The following is a 16307-nucleotide window of genomic DNA, read 5'->3' on the forward strand; positions in this document are numbered from 1 at the left end:
TATAAATATAAATATATATATAAATTCCAAAAACATTCCAATTCTAAAAATATCTGCCCATATAATAACAAATTAAATTAAAATATTATACTATTTTTAAATTATCATGAAAATATTATATGCTTTATCACAATATCGTGCAATCCGCGCTTTTCTTTCATGAAATGTTCATTCCAATGAAAAAAATTGAAAATCAGGAATGCACATCTCTCTTTGGCTATATTTTTACCTGACTTTACGACGCTCATTTTCAGGTCAGAACAGGTCAGCTTGATATTCGCCAATTTTGATCGCATGACCTGTTTTAAAGCTAAAAATGAACGTTACAGCAGGTTAAAATACACCGTTTCTTTCTTTCTTTCTCTTTAATCCTTAAACAGGATTGTCACAGAAAATAAATTTTAAAATTCTTTGACTTTTCCAGATTTTCCAGATGAAAATGGAAAATTTTCCAATATAAAATATATAAATTTTAACACATTTAAAGTCAAGAATTGTAGGAAAGCTAGCCTATATTATTAAAAACAACGCAAAAAAAGGTTAGTAACGTACTAAAGTTTTTGGTGCAAATTCAAGCCAACAAAAAATAAATTAATATTGGAAAAAAATGTAATTACGAAAAAGGGCGCTTAAATAAAAATACTGAATAAAATATAAATTTTAATTTTATTAATTTAAATTCGTAAATATTAATCGTTTAAAGTGTGCGAGTTTTGAATATGTTTTACATCAATAATATTAAAAAATTATAACAATTATCTGGAATAGAAATTTAAGGAAATTATGAGCAAATTTCAAAATTCCAGATTTTTTACATTTTTCTCTGACTTTTCTCAGTTTTCCATCAATTTCCCTGATTTTTCCTGGTTTTCTCAGTTTTCTAGATCTGTGACAACCCTGTTAAAGAGTTTCTTTCACCCACCCCGGTTAAATTAACTGACGATTACATGAGGCTCATTTAGGCCCAGTTTCACAACTCATTATTATTCATTATTATCCATTATTACTTAAAATAAATTAAACCTCAGTTAAAAATTAATCATGAATTGTGAAACTGGGTCTAATGCCCATTTCTACCAACGTAGATTAACTTTAATCTCGATTCAACTTACTCTTCGTCTTATTCTAATCTTTTATTAGAATTAGAAAACGATAAAGAATAAATTGATGGAAACGGATATAAATGAATCCCATGTAACTGTCGGTTAACTTACCTGAGATTGATGAAAGAGATCCTAAGATGAAGTCACACGATGCTCGATTTCTTGAATGATAACTTGTATAGTTATGTCTGCTCTGATGTATGCGATAATTCGTTCATACATTGAGAGCTGCATGTTGCATATACCTACATGATTTTTATATTTATTAAACTTTTCGTTTAAAAACGAATTCGTTCTAATAAAAAACATTAAAAATCAGGAATGCACATCTCTCTTTGGTTGTATTTTTACTATGCTCTTTTTAAGTCAGAAAATGACGCTCGATATTCACCAATTTTGATCACATGATCTGTTTTGAAGCTAAAAATGAACATAGCATCAAGTAAAAGTACATCTTTTCTCTTTTTCTCTCCTTATTCTTAAGAAATGTGTTGCAGATTCTCACTCAAGTGTTCTCTGAATGTCATGTTATCCTTGTTTGGTAAATAATGATAGAGTGATATGGATGACACTTGAATCTGAATATAGTCTAAAATAGAATCACATGATATTATTCAAGAAATCAAGCATCATGTTTGATTTCATCTTTAGAAATCCCATAATAATTTTTCGCGCCATAAAAAAAACTTTAGAAAAATAATAGTTAAAGAGATGAAATATAAAATATGTCACTTGGTCCACTCATCCAGATTTGATTCCATCCATGTTTCATACACGGTTTTTCATGTGGTAACTATTCTATTTATGTCGTACTTAAAGAAACTCACTTGAACTCACTGTTCAATCTGTGTGATTAGGTTTTAAAAGGTTTAATATATGAAAGGGGCCTATTTGAGTATTTGAATTGATACATTACTATAATAATTGCAAGTCTTGAACAAGTGAAATTTCTGCTTGAGAAAATTATCACTGGATCCTTGATTCTTTGTCGAATGATACTATAATCCTTCATAGTGAATCAAAAAACAAAACAAGGGTCTTAAGAACAAGAGCAGAGACCAAGAGACGCGGGGATGATTGACGCGAACAACATGTTATTACAGAGCGTTCCGGGGGAAGACAGATGGAGTGATAAACAACGCGTAATTATGTCTTTGTGTATTCAAGCCTGCCTTACCTCTACACGATTTACGACTTAGCTTATGAAAAAACACCTCCAAGCTATTCCAGCGGCGTTATCCCGCTGAATTGTTCTGTATCCATGCGGCCTACGCCAGTCCACTGTCCACGCCGTCAAATGTTCCGAATGTCTCTGCAAAGTGTCCAGAAGTGGCAGAAGTGCAGCCTGCACTCTGCAGTCCACGCCGTCCACGATCGCCAGTGTCGCCACGATGATAAATATGATAGAGAAAGAAAAAAAGGGAAAACGATCGAGACAGAACAAGAGAGAGAGAGAGAGAGAGAGCTAAAAGCTCTAGAGTTCGACCAAACACAACTCACCGAACGCTTCAGATGTGATCGGTCGGATTTAGGTTTCAAAACGCGCTTCAAATCAATCGCTGGATTTACTGACACTGAGAATCATGACAGAAATTCGGTTGATTAATTAGACAGATAAAAGTTAATCAAGTGATAAACCGTAGTGTCACCGTAGAGACCGAAACGGCGCTCGTGAGAGGCGAGGAGCGCGTCCTCTTTCTTCAGGATTATTATTATTAACAACACTTAATTGTCACTGTGCACATAAAATATATATTATATTTGTATGCAGGTGGAAGAACCATGACATATCTTATCTTTCGTAGATACACACACAATATATTTTGTACACACAGTGTTTTATATATATGTGCGCTCGACTCGACCTCGTCGTTATTTTGACAGTAGCAGTAATACATTAGTGTCAAGTAGTGTGATAGCGAAACATTTTATTACTTTGGGTCTCTTTCATCAACTTTGGTCAAGTTAACCGGCTTAAGTTACATGAGGCTCGTTTAGGCCCAGTTTCATAACTCATGATTAACTTTTTTTTTTAACCGAGGTTTAACTTATTTTAATAATAAGTTGAAACTGGGCTTAAATGAGAAATCCCATGTAACCGTTGGTTAACTTAACCGAGGTTGGTAAAAGAGATCCTTTATTTGTGAAAAATTTGCAAGACCAGTTTGGATCAGTCTGAAAAATGGCAAACACGTTTCTGTATTTCGCTTATGGGAGCAACTTATGCGCTAAGAGGATACATTTATGTAATCCAACCGCAATAATGAAAGATATCGGTTACATAAAGGTAATTAAGAAAAAAAAATCAAGATGTATACATATTTTTTTTAAGTTATTCCATGTTTCCAAGTTTGTTGATTGACAAAGTACTGATTGATTTAATACAGAATTTATTCCAAATTTTGTATGGATATAAATATTAATTGTTATATACAGGATGAATGCTAATGCGTCTATACCGACTGCAGTTATAATCATCTAAACGATGTATATGCAAATGGCTATCAATGGGTGCTTTCCAGCAAAACACAGTGGCTGCAATCGATTTGGATGCTCATGGGCTTTAAGCGCTTATAATCATTATTCTGTCTTTATTCATTAGATGTAAAATAAGAATAGAAGTACTGAAAAGTGCTGAGAGCGTCCAAATCGACCGTAGCCAGCGTAATACAGTAAATCATTACATCTTTGTTATTTGCCTATGTTAAATAAGGATGAAACGATTCATAGTGTTACACAGTGTGTGACTGTGTTCTTGCTGGAAAGCACCCGCTTAAATCACATATACGTGCTGAAATAGCACAGATGATCATTATAAACTAAAAAAAATTCACTTTTTAAAATTCTTTCTTTGAATTTAAAAAAAAGATGATTACAGATGCAGTCGATCATTCACTTTCATTCACTCTCTCATGGTACGGATATGCATTAACATTTACCCTATGTATGTATACAGGGTGTCCCGAAGTTTTTGCCAATTGCTTTTGTGTAGATAGAGCGGAAATTGAGTCGAAAAGTTTTCTATTTTGCAATTTTCGATAGTCAATAAGATATTAATTACTAAAAATTGCCAAATATTGGTCTTGTATAATAATAATTTTTTATTCAAATACTATCAACTTTACAGAAAAGTTGCAAGAGACAAAAATCATTTATTTTCTTCTCATGGAACTTTAAAAATTTTTTCAGAATTTTTTATTAACTTTTTAGTACTACATTTTCTTATTTTTACCAACATGAGGAAATATAGTTTTAAAAAATTCTGAAAAAATTCTGAAAAAATTCTTAGAACTTTATGTTAATATAAATTATAAATTATTAAACTTATTAAATTTCTTTTCAAACGCACAAACAAGAAAATCTTAATATTAATCTTATTACATTTATATTGTTTATATATTAATATATTTATTAACATATATACAGTATATTTATATAAAATAATACATTATGTATTTTTATTACAGAATTTTAGGCTGGATTTTTACAGATATTCTAAACGATGGCATGGAGCATCTGCCACAATTGTAGAAACAGAACATTCAGTGGTATGGGGTATAATCTGGGAATTAGACAAGTGCAATTTAGCTACATTAGACTGTCAAGAAGGTGTTCAAGATAATATATACCATGCAATGTCAGTAAATGTTGAAACTCCTGGTGGTAGAACTCTAAATTGTCGAGTGTACCAGCAATGTAATAATCCAAAGGAATATATAAAGCCAGAAGATTTTCCAATGGATAAGAGACCTTCACCATTATATCTGTATGCCATTATATGCAATTTAAAAAGCAACTGCAGTAATTTGAACACAATTATTTTTATCTTTAACTTCTTAAAATTTTCCATGATTCATGCAGAAATACGATATTAAAAGGGGCTAAAGAAAACAAACTTCCCACTGATTATATAAAATTCTTGAAAACCATTCCAGATAATGGATATGAAGGCGACTATGACATTAGGTAAGCAAATTGAACTATTATTTTAGTTGAAAAACTTTGTTGTTTCTCTTTGTAATAAATATTTTTGTCTTAATAAATATAATAAATTTCTATCAATATCTTATGTGTACAAATTGAAATAATGCTATTTTTTATCTAATCTTCTTTCTGTTTTTCCATGGTTATGTACAACGACGCATCACAGCTTTTCTCTGCTTTAAAATTGACACCTACAACATTTTTATTGTACGAATATTTTTGATAATACGGATGGAGGATCACATATTCTAACGCTGTATCTGCCGCCATTTTGTCCAATTCACGTCGAGGAATTTTCATTTTGAGAAATTTTCTTTGGTTTACCTATGATGTACATATGGTATAAATATGATCAATTAAAATTTGAAAAATAGAAATATATATATTTTGTAAACACTTTGATTTTCCATGTATTTATATTTTAATAATAGAATCATACATATCAGGATACTTACAAAAACATTCATTACAAGATTATAATCCATGTCAATATCTGGCCATTTCTGTTCAAATATAGTTTTGTTTAAGTCAACTTCAGTATTATCTATAAGATGATACTTAGCAGAACAGAATATAGCCCATAACTCAGAAGCAAAATGTGGAGCGAATGGAGCGAGCATTATAATTTGAACAGCTAACGCTCGCTCGAATTCGCGACTTTTTCTTAGACACTCCAAGTCAACTTTTCGTAAGCTATAATTACAGATTTAGATTTATTCTATGTGTATATTTGAATATTAAAAATTAAAATTACACTATGCACGGAATTACTAAAATATAAATATAATTATTTACCTATTTGTAAGGCCTTGCAGTCGAGATATTGCTATACTAAGTTGCTGCGATTCTACTATGTTAAATGTCACGTTTTTTAGAAAATAATTCCGGCTGTCAAACATGTATGCATCCTGTTCAGCGTATTTAGGATTAGTAGGTTTGCTTTCGAGTTCCTCCAAAGATATTTTGTTGCGTTCAGTTTTAAATCGTTTAACAACAGTCCAAAGACGGTTTTGCCAATTGCTTATACCTGTAACAGCTGTAATTATGAATAAGTATATTATGTTCTAATAAGAACATTTAAAAAAGTAATTGTAAATTAAGAAACTTACTATTTTCTGACCAATTTCTAGTGGATGTTGGCGCAACATCGGCCAATATTAATAATCTTGTCGTATCTATTCCATATTTATTCAACAGAATGAGAGGATCAACTCCATTAAGCTTTGATTTTGACATTTTTTCCCAGCGCATGGAGACGAGTTCTCCGGATTTCGTTTTGTACTGATCCCCTTCTTTCAACACTTCATTTTCTAGTATGTATTTGCCAGTATTTATAACTTGATATGTTTTACCCATTACTATTCCTTGCACGAGGAGCTGTTTAAATGGTTCTCGGTATGGTAAAAGACCTTCTGAGTGCAGAAAGTGACTCATAAATCGGGCAAAATATAAATGCAGCACGGCTAAAAGGGGTAAAATTTGTAAAAAATATTTTAATTTGACAAAAATTCCAAAGTACAGTAATTAAGAAAATGTTGCTATTATACCATGTTCTTTTCCACCTATATAGAGATCTACGGGAAACATTTCCTTAACTTTTTCTACCGAAAACATCTCTTTTGTATTTTTGGGATCCATAAATCTTAGAAAATACCAGCTACTATCTACAAACGTGTCCATTGTATCGGCTTCCCTAGTAGCATTTCCTTCACACTTAGGACATTTCGTCTGCAACCAATCCTTCATATCTTGGATCGAGAATCTTTTATTCGAGCTTGAGTGCGTCATCTTTGGCAATATCACAGGAAGTTGATTACGAGGTACAGGTTGTGTGCCACAATTTGTACAATGAATAATAGGTATAGGTGTACCCCAATACCTCTGTCTAGAGATTAACCAATCCTGCAATTTTGAGCTTACTGGATATCCGCCTATACCCCATTCTCTAGCTTTTTGGAATACTTCGGATATCTTCTGCTGTTGCTGTTCGTAGCTACGTATTGAATGCCGAGTAAATGGTATTCCAATTAACTCCGAAAATTTTAAATCGTCCATTGATGCCGAAGGAATACCCAAGCGAACATCTCTCCATGATGGGTAAACAACTTTGTCAGTGATAAAAACCGGCAACTCTTCACCGGAAAATGGATTTATTATTTTTGCATTTAAACTTTTTATTCCAACATCTATTTCATATGTATGCTCTTTACGATTTAATATACTTTGAGAGGATATAGCAACAAACTTTGCGTATTCTACAAATTCTGGTGTGTCAATCCATATATTTAATGTTCTTGGAAACTCTGGAATTTCGGATACTAATTTAAAATCAATATTAATGCCATTACAATCACCTATCCAGTGTTTTTGCAACTTTGTAATATCTCTCCATTCCTTCAAGGTTGGATCATTTAAACCCTCCAATAATGATCTATAATATTATTTATTTATTAAAAATATTAATTTTTCAGAACACCATATGTATATATATATATACACACATATTACTTACAACTTACTTTGCAAAAGCTGTTGTTCTAATAAACCACTGCTTTAACAATTTTTTTTCAACAAGTACACCAGATCTCCAAGATCGTTGATTTACATCTATTTGTTCCTCAGCTAATACAGTCTGATCGACAGGATCCCAATTAACGTAAGCTTCCTTTTGATAGACCAAACCTTTATCGAATAACTTTAGAAACAGTTCTTGAGTCCATTTATAATAATCTGGATCACAGGTTGCAAATTCTCGATCCCAATCAAAAGAATAATTTAACATTTTTAATTGGTTACGCATTGTCTTTATATTTTCAGTTGTCCATACAGCAGGATTGATTTGTCTTTCAATAGCCGCATTTTCCGCTGGCAATCCAAAGGCGTCCCAGCCCATTGGATGAATTACATTCTTGCCTAAATTTATTTTATATTATTAAAATTGGTTTTTTAAATATATCATTATAAAGACTTATTCTTTCAATCTCGTATGAATCAATATTATAAGTTTTTGAGGCCTGCCTTTTAGTCTATAAAATCGAGCTACAGTGTCACTTATTGTATAAACTCGAACATGACCCATGTGCAAGGCACCAGATGGATATGGAAACATAGAAAGAATGTAAAATTTATCTTTAGCATCTCCATTAACACTGGATTTATAAGGATTAATTTTATCACCCCAATACTTTTCTATCTTCTTCATGTTTATCGAATACACTGAAGACTGAAAAGCAATATTTCATTAATAAATAACATTCCAAGCGAGATATAACAATTTTCGAACTTCATTCTTATTTTATTAATAAAATTATTTACATAAGGTGATTACTAAATATTGAAAATTTTTTATTATTATTGCATGTATGAGTAAAATAAAAAGGCTAGAATAATTAAACAAATTTTATATCTTACATTTTACATAAAATCAAGAGAGATAACTTAAACATTAAATAAAAATACCAATGATGTATCAGAAGTAGATAGTTGCAACGATTGGTGAAAAAAATTATTTAAACACTTTCGTATCTTGCATCGTGATATTTTGAGAGGATAAGATAATCTTTGCATCGTCATTAAAATCAAATTTCTTCCATATAAACAAAGTGAGACTGAATGATAGTGTATACATGCTCACGCTACTGTGCTCACGTGCGCAGCCATTTTTCTATACAACTGTAGATAAATTACTGTTTATAGATTGAAAAGTATAATTTACTTTGTCAATCTGGAATATTAGTTAGCCTTGAATATTATTAATATTATTATTGACATTGTTATTAATTTCGAAAAACGCGTAAAAAGATTTTGTTCCTGTCTGACAAAGAGATTTCTACTCACAAAAATGCCATTTCCGCCGGTCTCACGTTCCTTTTCCGATTTGTCTCGTGTGCGTGAGTTGGTGAGTGAATGTCATAGAACATTAAATCTGTAGGAGGTATTACCATCGTTTATGTTGCGTAATATATAACGACGGGAATGTGCAACTTTTTATATTTCTAACTGCTTTTGCCTCATGTGTAATCCTTGTATTGAGATAATTGTTTTCGATTTGAATTCTGTTTCCGCGAAGGAGAGGTTAGAATACAGGGTCAAACTGCTGCTGGTGAACTTTTGTTTTCTTCGATTTTTTTCTCTGTTGCAGTTTTTTCTCAATAATTTAATGTATTTAACATTAGCTACAATTTTGTGTAAATATGAGTTATTTATGTTTGTTTAATTAAACTGCTATTGTGCTCATCAGGGAGCCTAACCTTTTTTTTCGTACAAATTAGTTACCACAACAAATTAGTTACCAAACATCTTAATTACAAAAATATCTCAAGTTTCAAGTGATGTAAAAATTTTTAATTTTGATTCTATTGCAGACATTAGGCGTCAACCATGGGTAAAGGGAATAATATGATCCCAAATGGCCATTTCCATAAGGATTGGCAACGATACGTGAAGACCTGGTTTAATCAACCAGCGAGAAAGATCCGTCGTAAACAAAAACGTATCAAAAAGGCACGAGCTATTGCTCCTAGGTATGTGTACAGATAACATTTGCATGGGCATATCCAGAATTTTTTCATTTTGAATGAAATGAAGTGAATTTTAATCATTTTGTTATCACATAAACTACATCTTTTTGCTTTTGGAGTTTAGCATGTATCTCCTTCTCATTCTTGATTTTAAATGGAAAAGAACATTTTTGTAAATTATAACTTTTATTTCTTTCCTGAAATACGTATAGATCAAATATAGTTTTTAAAATTAAAATGTCTAATTGTAAATGGAGTATTTATTAATATTTTTGCATGTATTCTGTTTTTTTTATTCAAAAATCTTGTGAAAAATTTTCTTATGTTGGATCGTGTCAAATTTCTAACTTCCAGAAATTATTTACATGGTTGTGACAAGAAAAAAAATAGTAATATAAATAATGATGAGCTTATTTAGTAACAATACAATAAAATAAGCAAAGGTTAGATATAACAAGCAAAAATCAGATTTTATTGTTTTAATACATTTTATATTTATTTGATATAATTTAATAAAATCTTAAAAAAGCTTAAGAAAATAAATAACTCCGAACGTTTCTGGTAATATAGCATTCTTCATCAGCAGAAAATAATAATTGAATTACATGCAAAATTTTAATATTAAATTATTAAGAATCATGACAGAATAACAACTTAAATTAATTAATAAGAGACATATCTACATTATAATCAATTCCATGCCATTAAATGATATAAATTGCAGGTCGAAGAAAACATTTGCCAATGTTAATCGCAAATCTGATTTTGTCATATTAAATTGAGAAATAATGTTACAATATTCACTGTCATGTAGAGCAACCAATTCATTGTTTTTTTGATGAGAACATTACAAGTTAAAGTCATGATATATAATGTTCCTTTACATAACAGCTGTCACGATCGTTCTAACTAGCTCATTCTACACAGCTGGTTAGTAAATTAATCAAAAATTTGTCAATGATATTAATATTTCTTACATGTAACTAGTAATTTATTTTGTTATTTTTCTCAACTATGTAATTAACATTTATGATAAAAATTCTAAAATAATCAAATACACTTATTTGAATATCAAATAATTTATAATCAGATAAGTTCGAAACTATTTAATATATTGGAAAATTTAATATATGGAAAATTTTTATAAAAGTAAGTTGGTATTTTATCGCAAGTATGAAGCACTAATCGTGCGACAATTAAGATGTGTTTGAGTAACAATATAGAAAATAAATATTTTATGTGATAACAAAAATTTATTCAAAATAAAAAATAAGGTTATCTTTTTTATTTATTTTTTAAGTTCTCTCTCCTGGATATGCCTATGAACGTTTATATATTGTAATAATTAATATTGGCTGCATTCAGCAGAATATGTTTATTTTACAAAGTTGAAAGTTTTCTTTGCATTAATTATAGATCATAATTTTAAAGCTACAGAAATAATTATATATATATTATAATCTTATTTTATCGAATTACAAAATAAATATTATGTTGAACTGCTATTATTTCTAGATCCAAGATCTCTATTTAATGGTTATCATATTTGCACGATATAAAATTACTTTTATATTTTTTTAACAGTTAAATATCATTGTTGTATTTTAACAGTTAAATACCATTGATTGTATTTTAGGCCTGTAAATCTTCTGAGACCTATCGTGCATTGTCCGACATTCCGCTACCATACCAAGGTTCGTGCTGGCAAAGGTTTCACGCTCGCTGAGCTGAGAGCTAGCGGTTTAAATAAGAGATTTGCTAAAACAATCGGAATTGCGGTTGATCCTCGTCGTCGTAACAAGTCCATTGAGTCTTTGCAAACTAATGCTCAGCGTTTGAAGGAATATAAGGCTAAATTGATCCTGTTCCCCGTAAATGAGAAGAAGGTACATAATTTCAAATTGTTTTATCAATTTACAGAACGTGTTCTTTCTTTATATTATTTAAAAATTGAGAAATGTATGACAGTTTGACCGTTTATGAAAAATTTATTCTTATTTTAATTATATATTCATTTTTTTTTTTTTTTTTTTTTTTTAATTTCAGCCTAAGAAGGGTGATGCGACCGAAGAGGAAAGGAAACTTGCAGTTCAAATTAAGGGAGATCCCATGCCTATCCGGCATCAAGCACCTGCTAAAGCAAAGGCTCGTCCTGTTACCGAGGAAGAAACTAAATTCTCTGCATATATAACCCTTCGTAAAGCACGAGCTGACGCGCGATTAGTCGGCATTCGTGCAAAGCGCGCTAAGGATGCATCTGACAATCCCGACGAGATGACTAAAGTCGCAAAGGATAAGAAAGCCAAGAAGTAGTTCTTTATGACATCTTTTTTTCCTTATGTATATATAAAAATAAAATTTTCCTTTAATGGAAAATAATTTTGTTCTTTTTCTGAGATACCTTGCGATCACTTTTTCCTTCTCTAGCAAAAGGACTGGATAATCAGATGTTTTATCAAGATTTATTTGTTTTCAGTATATACAAAAATTACATTTTAATTAATTAATAATTGTATTGAACATACTTTTCCATTTTTTAATTTTTATATAATGTTTTGAATACAAAGAAAGAAGATTTCTACATTACCGAAATTATATTGTAATTATATAAATTTTATTTCCAAGATTAAAGTCATAACATTAAAGATATTCTCAGAAAGAAGCAAACTTCTAACTTGCTTTAAAAATACATATATATATTTTTTTAAAAAAGAGGAAAGAGATTATGAATATGCGCTCGACTTTATCAATTGTTATTAATCATTTATTCATCATGCACATGCAGTAACTTGATGTAAACCGCCGCTTACGTACTGTGTCGCTATAGTAGCTCATCTGTCACCTCCGTAATCATACATCGGAAGTTAAAGAGAAATTAAAAGCTCGTCGGAAGGGAAGTTAGATCCATCCGCTCCACCCTCGATGGTGATTAAACGATCGTATCGAAAAAAATCGATTGTCCTCGTCTGGAGTTAAAAATTTCATCAAGACGTACGCGATCGATCGCGAGGTTATGATAACAGTTGTACGAAGATGAGGAACAACCGATGTTTCTTGACACGAACTGATTGCATCTGCGATGTAAAGAATTAAGTTCGGGACTCGATATCATCTCCATCCTAACACAACATGATGGAGCTGAAGGTGTGGGTGGAGGGAATTCAACGCATTGTGTGTGGCGTTACCGATACCACCACCTGTCAAGTATGTATATCACATAAAGTTTGCTATTGTTTACAACCATTCTATTGTACTAATTTTAAACGTGTTTGTATACTCTGTGTGTGTGTGTGTGTGTGTGTGTGTGTGTGCGCGCGCGCGCGCGTGTGTGTGTGTATATATATATGCATATATCAATATAGAAAATAATTCAGAGAAATATATCAATTATTAAGAATTAAACATCAATCAAATTATATGTATAGTTATTGGAATTAAATAGCTATTTTGTAACAAATGGATAAAATGAAACATCATACAAATTTTACAAATTTAGTATACAAATTTTTATTAGCATAATGCAATAAAGAATATATATATGAAATTATGAAAATAAATATCAATAAATATGAAAAGAAAATCAATAATTTAACTGATTGCATGATTCAATGATTGAGATTTTATCATTATTGAGATTTTATCATCATGCTTCTTTTGTTTTATCTCTTGCAAGACTGTTTATTTTAAATTCTGCTGCTAATGACTATTTATTTTTAGGATGTGGTGTATGCACTTGCTCATGCTACAGCTCAAACAGGTAGATTCACTTTGGTGGAGCGTTGGCGAACCAATGAACGTTTGCTGGCACCTTATGAGAATCCTCTTAAGGTCAGGCATATTTTCTACATGTACTATGATAATAGTACATTAAGATAATTTATCATGAGCTTATATTTTATATTGTTAACAAAATGTAAAAGTCTTTAATAAATTAAAATGTATAGATTAATATAATCACATATGAGAAATAATTAAATTTACATTGTATTTATGTTGATCAGATTTTGATGAAATGGGGTGAATACTCTTCAGAAGTTCAATTGATTCTGAGACGTTCCACATCGGAAAATAAAACAAATGCATTACCATCACGACTAACGTATTCATCGCGTGCAAATGGATTACCAATTTCATTGCCTGATGGAACAGGTACTGCTAGTATACAGGATGAGAGCAAAAATGTATCAACTATGCAAAGTTCAGATTTTGATGATACACAAGGAGGATTAGAGAGGAATAGAGATACAAGGAAATCACTTACATTTAGTGGCTTTCATGGAAGTATTACAGAAGGTAGCACAGAGGTAAGTCTATATTGTTAAATAAATAAAAAAAAAGACAAATGTGTATATGTATATTAATATATTATATATATTAGCATAAATTACATAAATATTATTAACAATAAATATTTTATTATAAATTTTATTACATTAATAACATTTATAATTATGTCTTCATGTCATATCTTTGTTTACATTAGGTTTTTCGTAATTAATTTTTATTATATATGTGCAAATAAAAAATGTTATTTTAGATTCAAATGGAGAATAATGTGGCTGTTGTTCAGCCCACGCCACATTTGAAGAATAAAGATTTGAATGTTCGAAAAAATGTACAAAAACCAGCACAGTCACCTACGCGAGGGACTAATGCTGAAAGTAAGTTATTCTATTGTAATTTATTATATATTTTATACATATATTGCAACGATTCTCATGATAGTATTTATCTTGTTATTAATTTATTTTTTTTTCTTTAGTTGCAACACACTTGTCGCAAAAAAAAGTACGCGAGGTTCCACCTTACAGAGAGCCTCCAGGCCCAGCTTCGCCACCCTTACGCACTTTGCCACCTTACCGAGATCCACCGCCACCAAATTTAAACAGTCCTGGAAGATCACAATTTGTACATGGCAGTGGAAGTCCTCATGTGCACAAAGATGATCAACCATCATCTAGTAATTCCATGAAATTGAAAAGGAATCTTATCCAGGTTTTGTTGCTACAAATATGTTTGATATAATAATTTATAGGATTGTGTGCAATTTATAATATATGTTATAGGAATTTCAAGATACAAAAGTGCCTACACAATCTGTTAATCCACTTTCTGTCACGACACAAAATATGGCAACTGTCGCTTATACTCAACGATATGTTGAACTTATAAGACTAGTCAATAAGCAACGGGATACTATTAATGCTCAACAAGCTGATCTAACAAAAGTAAGTATCTTTTTTGATAGTTTGACTTAATATAATTACCGAAGAATATTTCATATTTTTTTCTAAATATTGACTTTCTTAAGATTGATTCGATTAATTTATTTGCAAAATATGCAATAAACTATAATTTATTGATTTTAGTTTGATGCAGAAATATTGTATTGGGAAACAAAGAGTAGAGAACAAATGCATCAAATGGATTATATTTCCCAAGAAATGAATCGCATTGAGTCTACTGGTCGAATAATTGAGGAACAAGTAACTTTTATCTATTTTTTTCTTTAATTACCATGTATTATTATACATTAATATTAGTAACGAATTATTAATTATTATTTATCTTGATTAGTTGAAAGAATTGGCTCATGTAGAAGAAGAAAGTGAAATAGTTAGGCAGCAGGAAAAAACACTGAAGTCAGAAATAACATTGCTTAGATCAAAACTTGCCAATTGCGAAACGGAACTTCTTCAATGTAAAAACAAGATAAGGTAAATGCAAGCATAATTTTATTTATAGAATTGTAAAAATGATTTGTTATTCCTTCAAATATTCTTTAATATATTATAACATAAGAAATTGCATTGCGTTAAATTAAAATGTGAATTATAACAGGCTAGTTATGGAAGAACTTGCAATGGAACAACACAATATAAGTCGTGAAACAGATGAGCGGCAAATTATGGAACGAAAAATAATCAGCGAAGTGGAACATTTGCAAAATGAGGTGGAACAAGCCAAACGCGCAACTGAATTAGCTTCACAACATGCAGAATCATTAAAATTAGAAGTAGTTAATCTGGAATCGGCGATCGTTGAGAAGAAATTGCAAGTAGAGAGATTGGTAGCCGACATGAAAGAAGCAAATCTACAAAGTTTAGCTGTTGCATGCTCAGATGAACAAGTCAAATCTTTATTAGAAGGTCATTATATTTATATCATATCATATTTATGTCATGTGTACATGTATATGTTATTAAGTTTCTGTTTCGTATATAAAATGTTTAATAAATAAAATCACTTAATCATTAGGTGCCCATAAACCTGGGAGTACACGTAAAATGATAGGATCACCAAGGCAATTGGAAACTGCAGTGCCCACAAGTAAGAATCCACATGGTGTGTGGGTATAAAAACCAATCCAATATACCTGATAATACTGTCGTATATGTGAGAAAGCATATCAAAGAATATACGTTAAAATATTTGTATGTTTATATTATTTAAAGTACGTGAAGTACTTAATTTTTCTACATATCTTTTATGCATTTATTTCAGTAATATTTCAACTATCTATATTATGTGTCATTGATAAGTTTTTATCTTTATGTATATATTATATATATATCTATATCTTAATCTATCTCATTTATTCACAAAATATTAGTGAAAGTATTAAGTATGTAAATTGTTACATGAATCACTCATATTTTTGAGAATATTTAATATATTTTACATTTTCATTTTTACACAT

The 16307-nt window shown here is 30.5% G+C and overlaps 4 protein-coding genes and 1 long non-coding RNA gene across 6 annotated transcripts; 3 read left to right on the plus strand and 2 right to left on the minus strand.

Moving 5' to 3' along the window:
- Positions 1-1443: 1443 nt before the first annotated feature.
- LOC108692397 lies at positions 1444-2991 on the minus strand. Its single transcript, XR_001931974.1, has 3 exons — positions 2604-2991; positions 2281-2455; positions 1444-1692 (listed from the first exon to the last, which is right to left on the minus strand). It is a non-coding gene; the product is annotated as an uncharacterized LOC108692397 (long non-coding RNA).
- LOC108692396 (gamma-glutamylcyclotransferase-like) lies at positions 2992-5470 on the plus strand. Of its 2 annotated transcripts, XM_018200622.1 has the most exons (5): positions 2992-3010; positions 3268-3390; positions 4571-4869; positions 4965-5069; positions 5254-5470. In XM_018200622.1, the coding sequence occupies exons 2-5, from the start codon at positions 3286-3288 to the stop codon at positions 5267-5269; spliced, it is 525 nt and encodes a 174-aa protein (XP_018056111.1). In that variant the 5' UTR covers positions 2992-3010; positions 3268-3285; the 3' UTR covers positions 5270-5470. The 2 variants fall into 2 exon arrangements, with proteins under 2 accessions (XP_018056111.1, XP_018056110.1); XM_018200621.1 differs by lacking the exon at positions 2992-3010 and having other exon boundaries at positions 3054-3390.
- On the minus strand, positions 5090-8597 carry LOC108692393 (probable leucine--tRNA ligase, mitochondrial). The gene is made up of 8 exons (XM_018200619.1): positions 8547-8597; positions 8106-8310; positions 7607-8000; positions 6635-7518; positions 6197-6550; positions 5883-6123; positions 5543-5780; positions 5090-5411 (listed from the first exon to the last, which is right to left on the minus strand). Exons 2-8 carry the CDS (start codon positions 8287-8289, stop codon positions 5205-5207), a joined length of 2502 nt encoding a protein of 833 aa, XP_018056108.1. The 5' UTR covers positions 8290-8310; positions 8547-8597; the 3' UTR covers positions 5090-5204.
- A 350-nt stretch (positions 8598-8947) lies between these two features.
- Positions 8948-11986, plus strand: LOC108692395 (60S ribosomal protein L13). The gene is made up of 4 exons (XM_018200620.1): positions 8948-8985; positions 9452-9610; positions 11244-11493; positions 11654-11986. The coding sequence occupies exons 2-4, from the start codon at positions 9468-9470 to the stop codon at positions 11918-11920; spliced, it is 660 nt and encodes a 219-aa protein (XP_018056109.1). The 5' UTR covers positions 8948-8985; positions 9452-9467; the 3' UTR covers positions 11921-11986.
- Positions 11987-12736: 750 nt separating this feature from the next.
- On the plus strand, positions 12737-15995 carry LOC108692375 (ras association domain-containing protein 8). The gene is made up of 10 exons (XM_018200596.1): positions 12737-12811; positions 13325-13435; positions 13609-13911; positions 14145-14268; positions 14370-14602; positions 14674-14835; positions 14977-15093; positions 15185-15324; positions 15449-15756; positions 15866-15995. The coding sequence occupies exons 1-10, from the start codon at positions 12737-12739 to the stop codon at positions 15964-15966; spliced, it is 1674 nt and encodes a 557-aa protein (XP_018056085.1). The 3' UTR covers positions 15967-15995.
- The last annotated feature ends 312 nt before the right edge of the window (positions 15996-16307 follow it).

This window comes from Atta colombica, unplaced genomic scaffold, assembly GCF_001594045.1.
Source record: "Atta colombica isolate Treedump-2 unplaced genomic scaffold, Acol1.0 scaffold7, whole genome shotgun sequence".
Classification (NCBI taxonomy): Eukaryota; Metazoa; Arthropoda; class Insecta; order Hymenoptera; family Formicidae; genus Atta; species Atta colombica.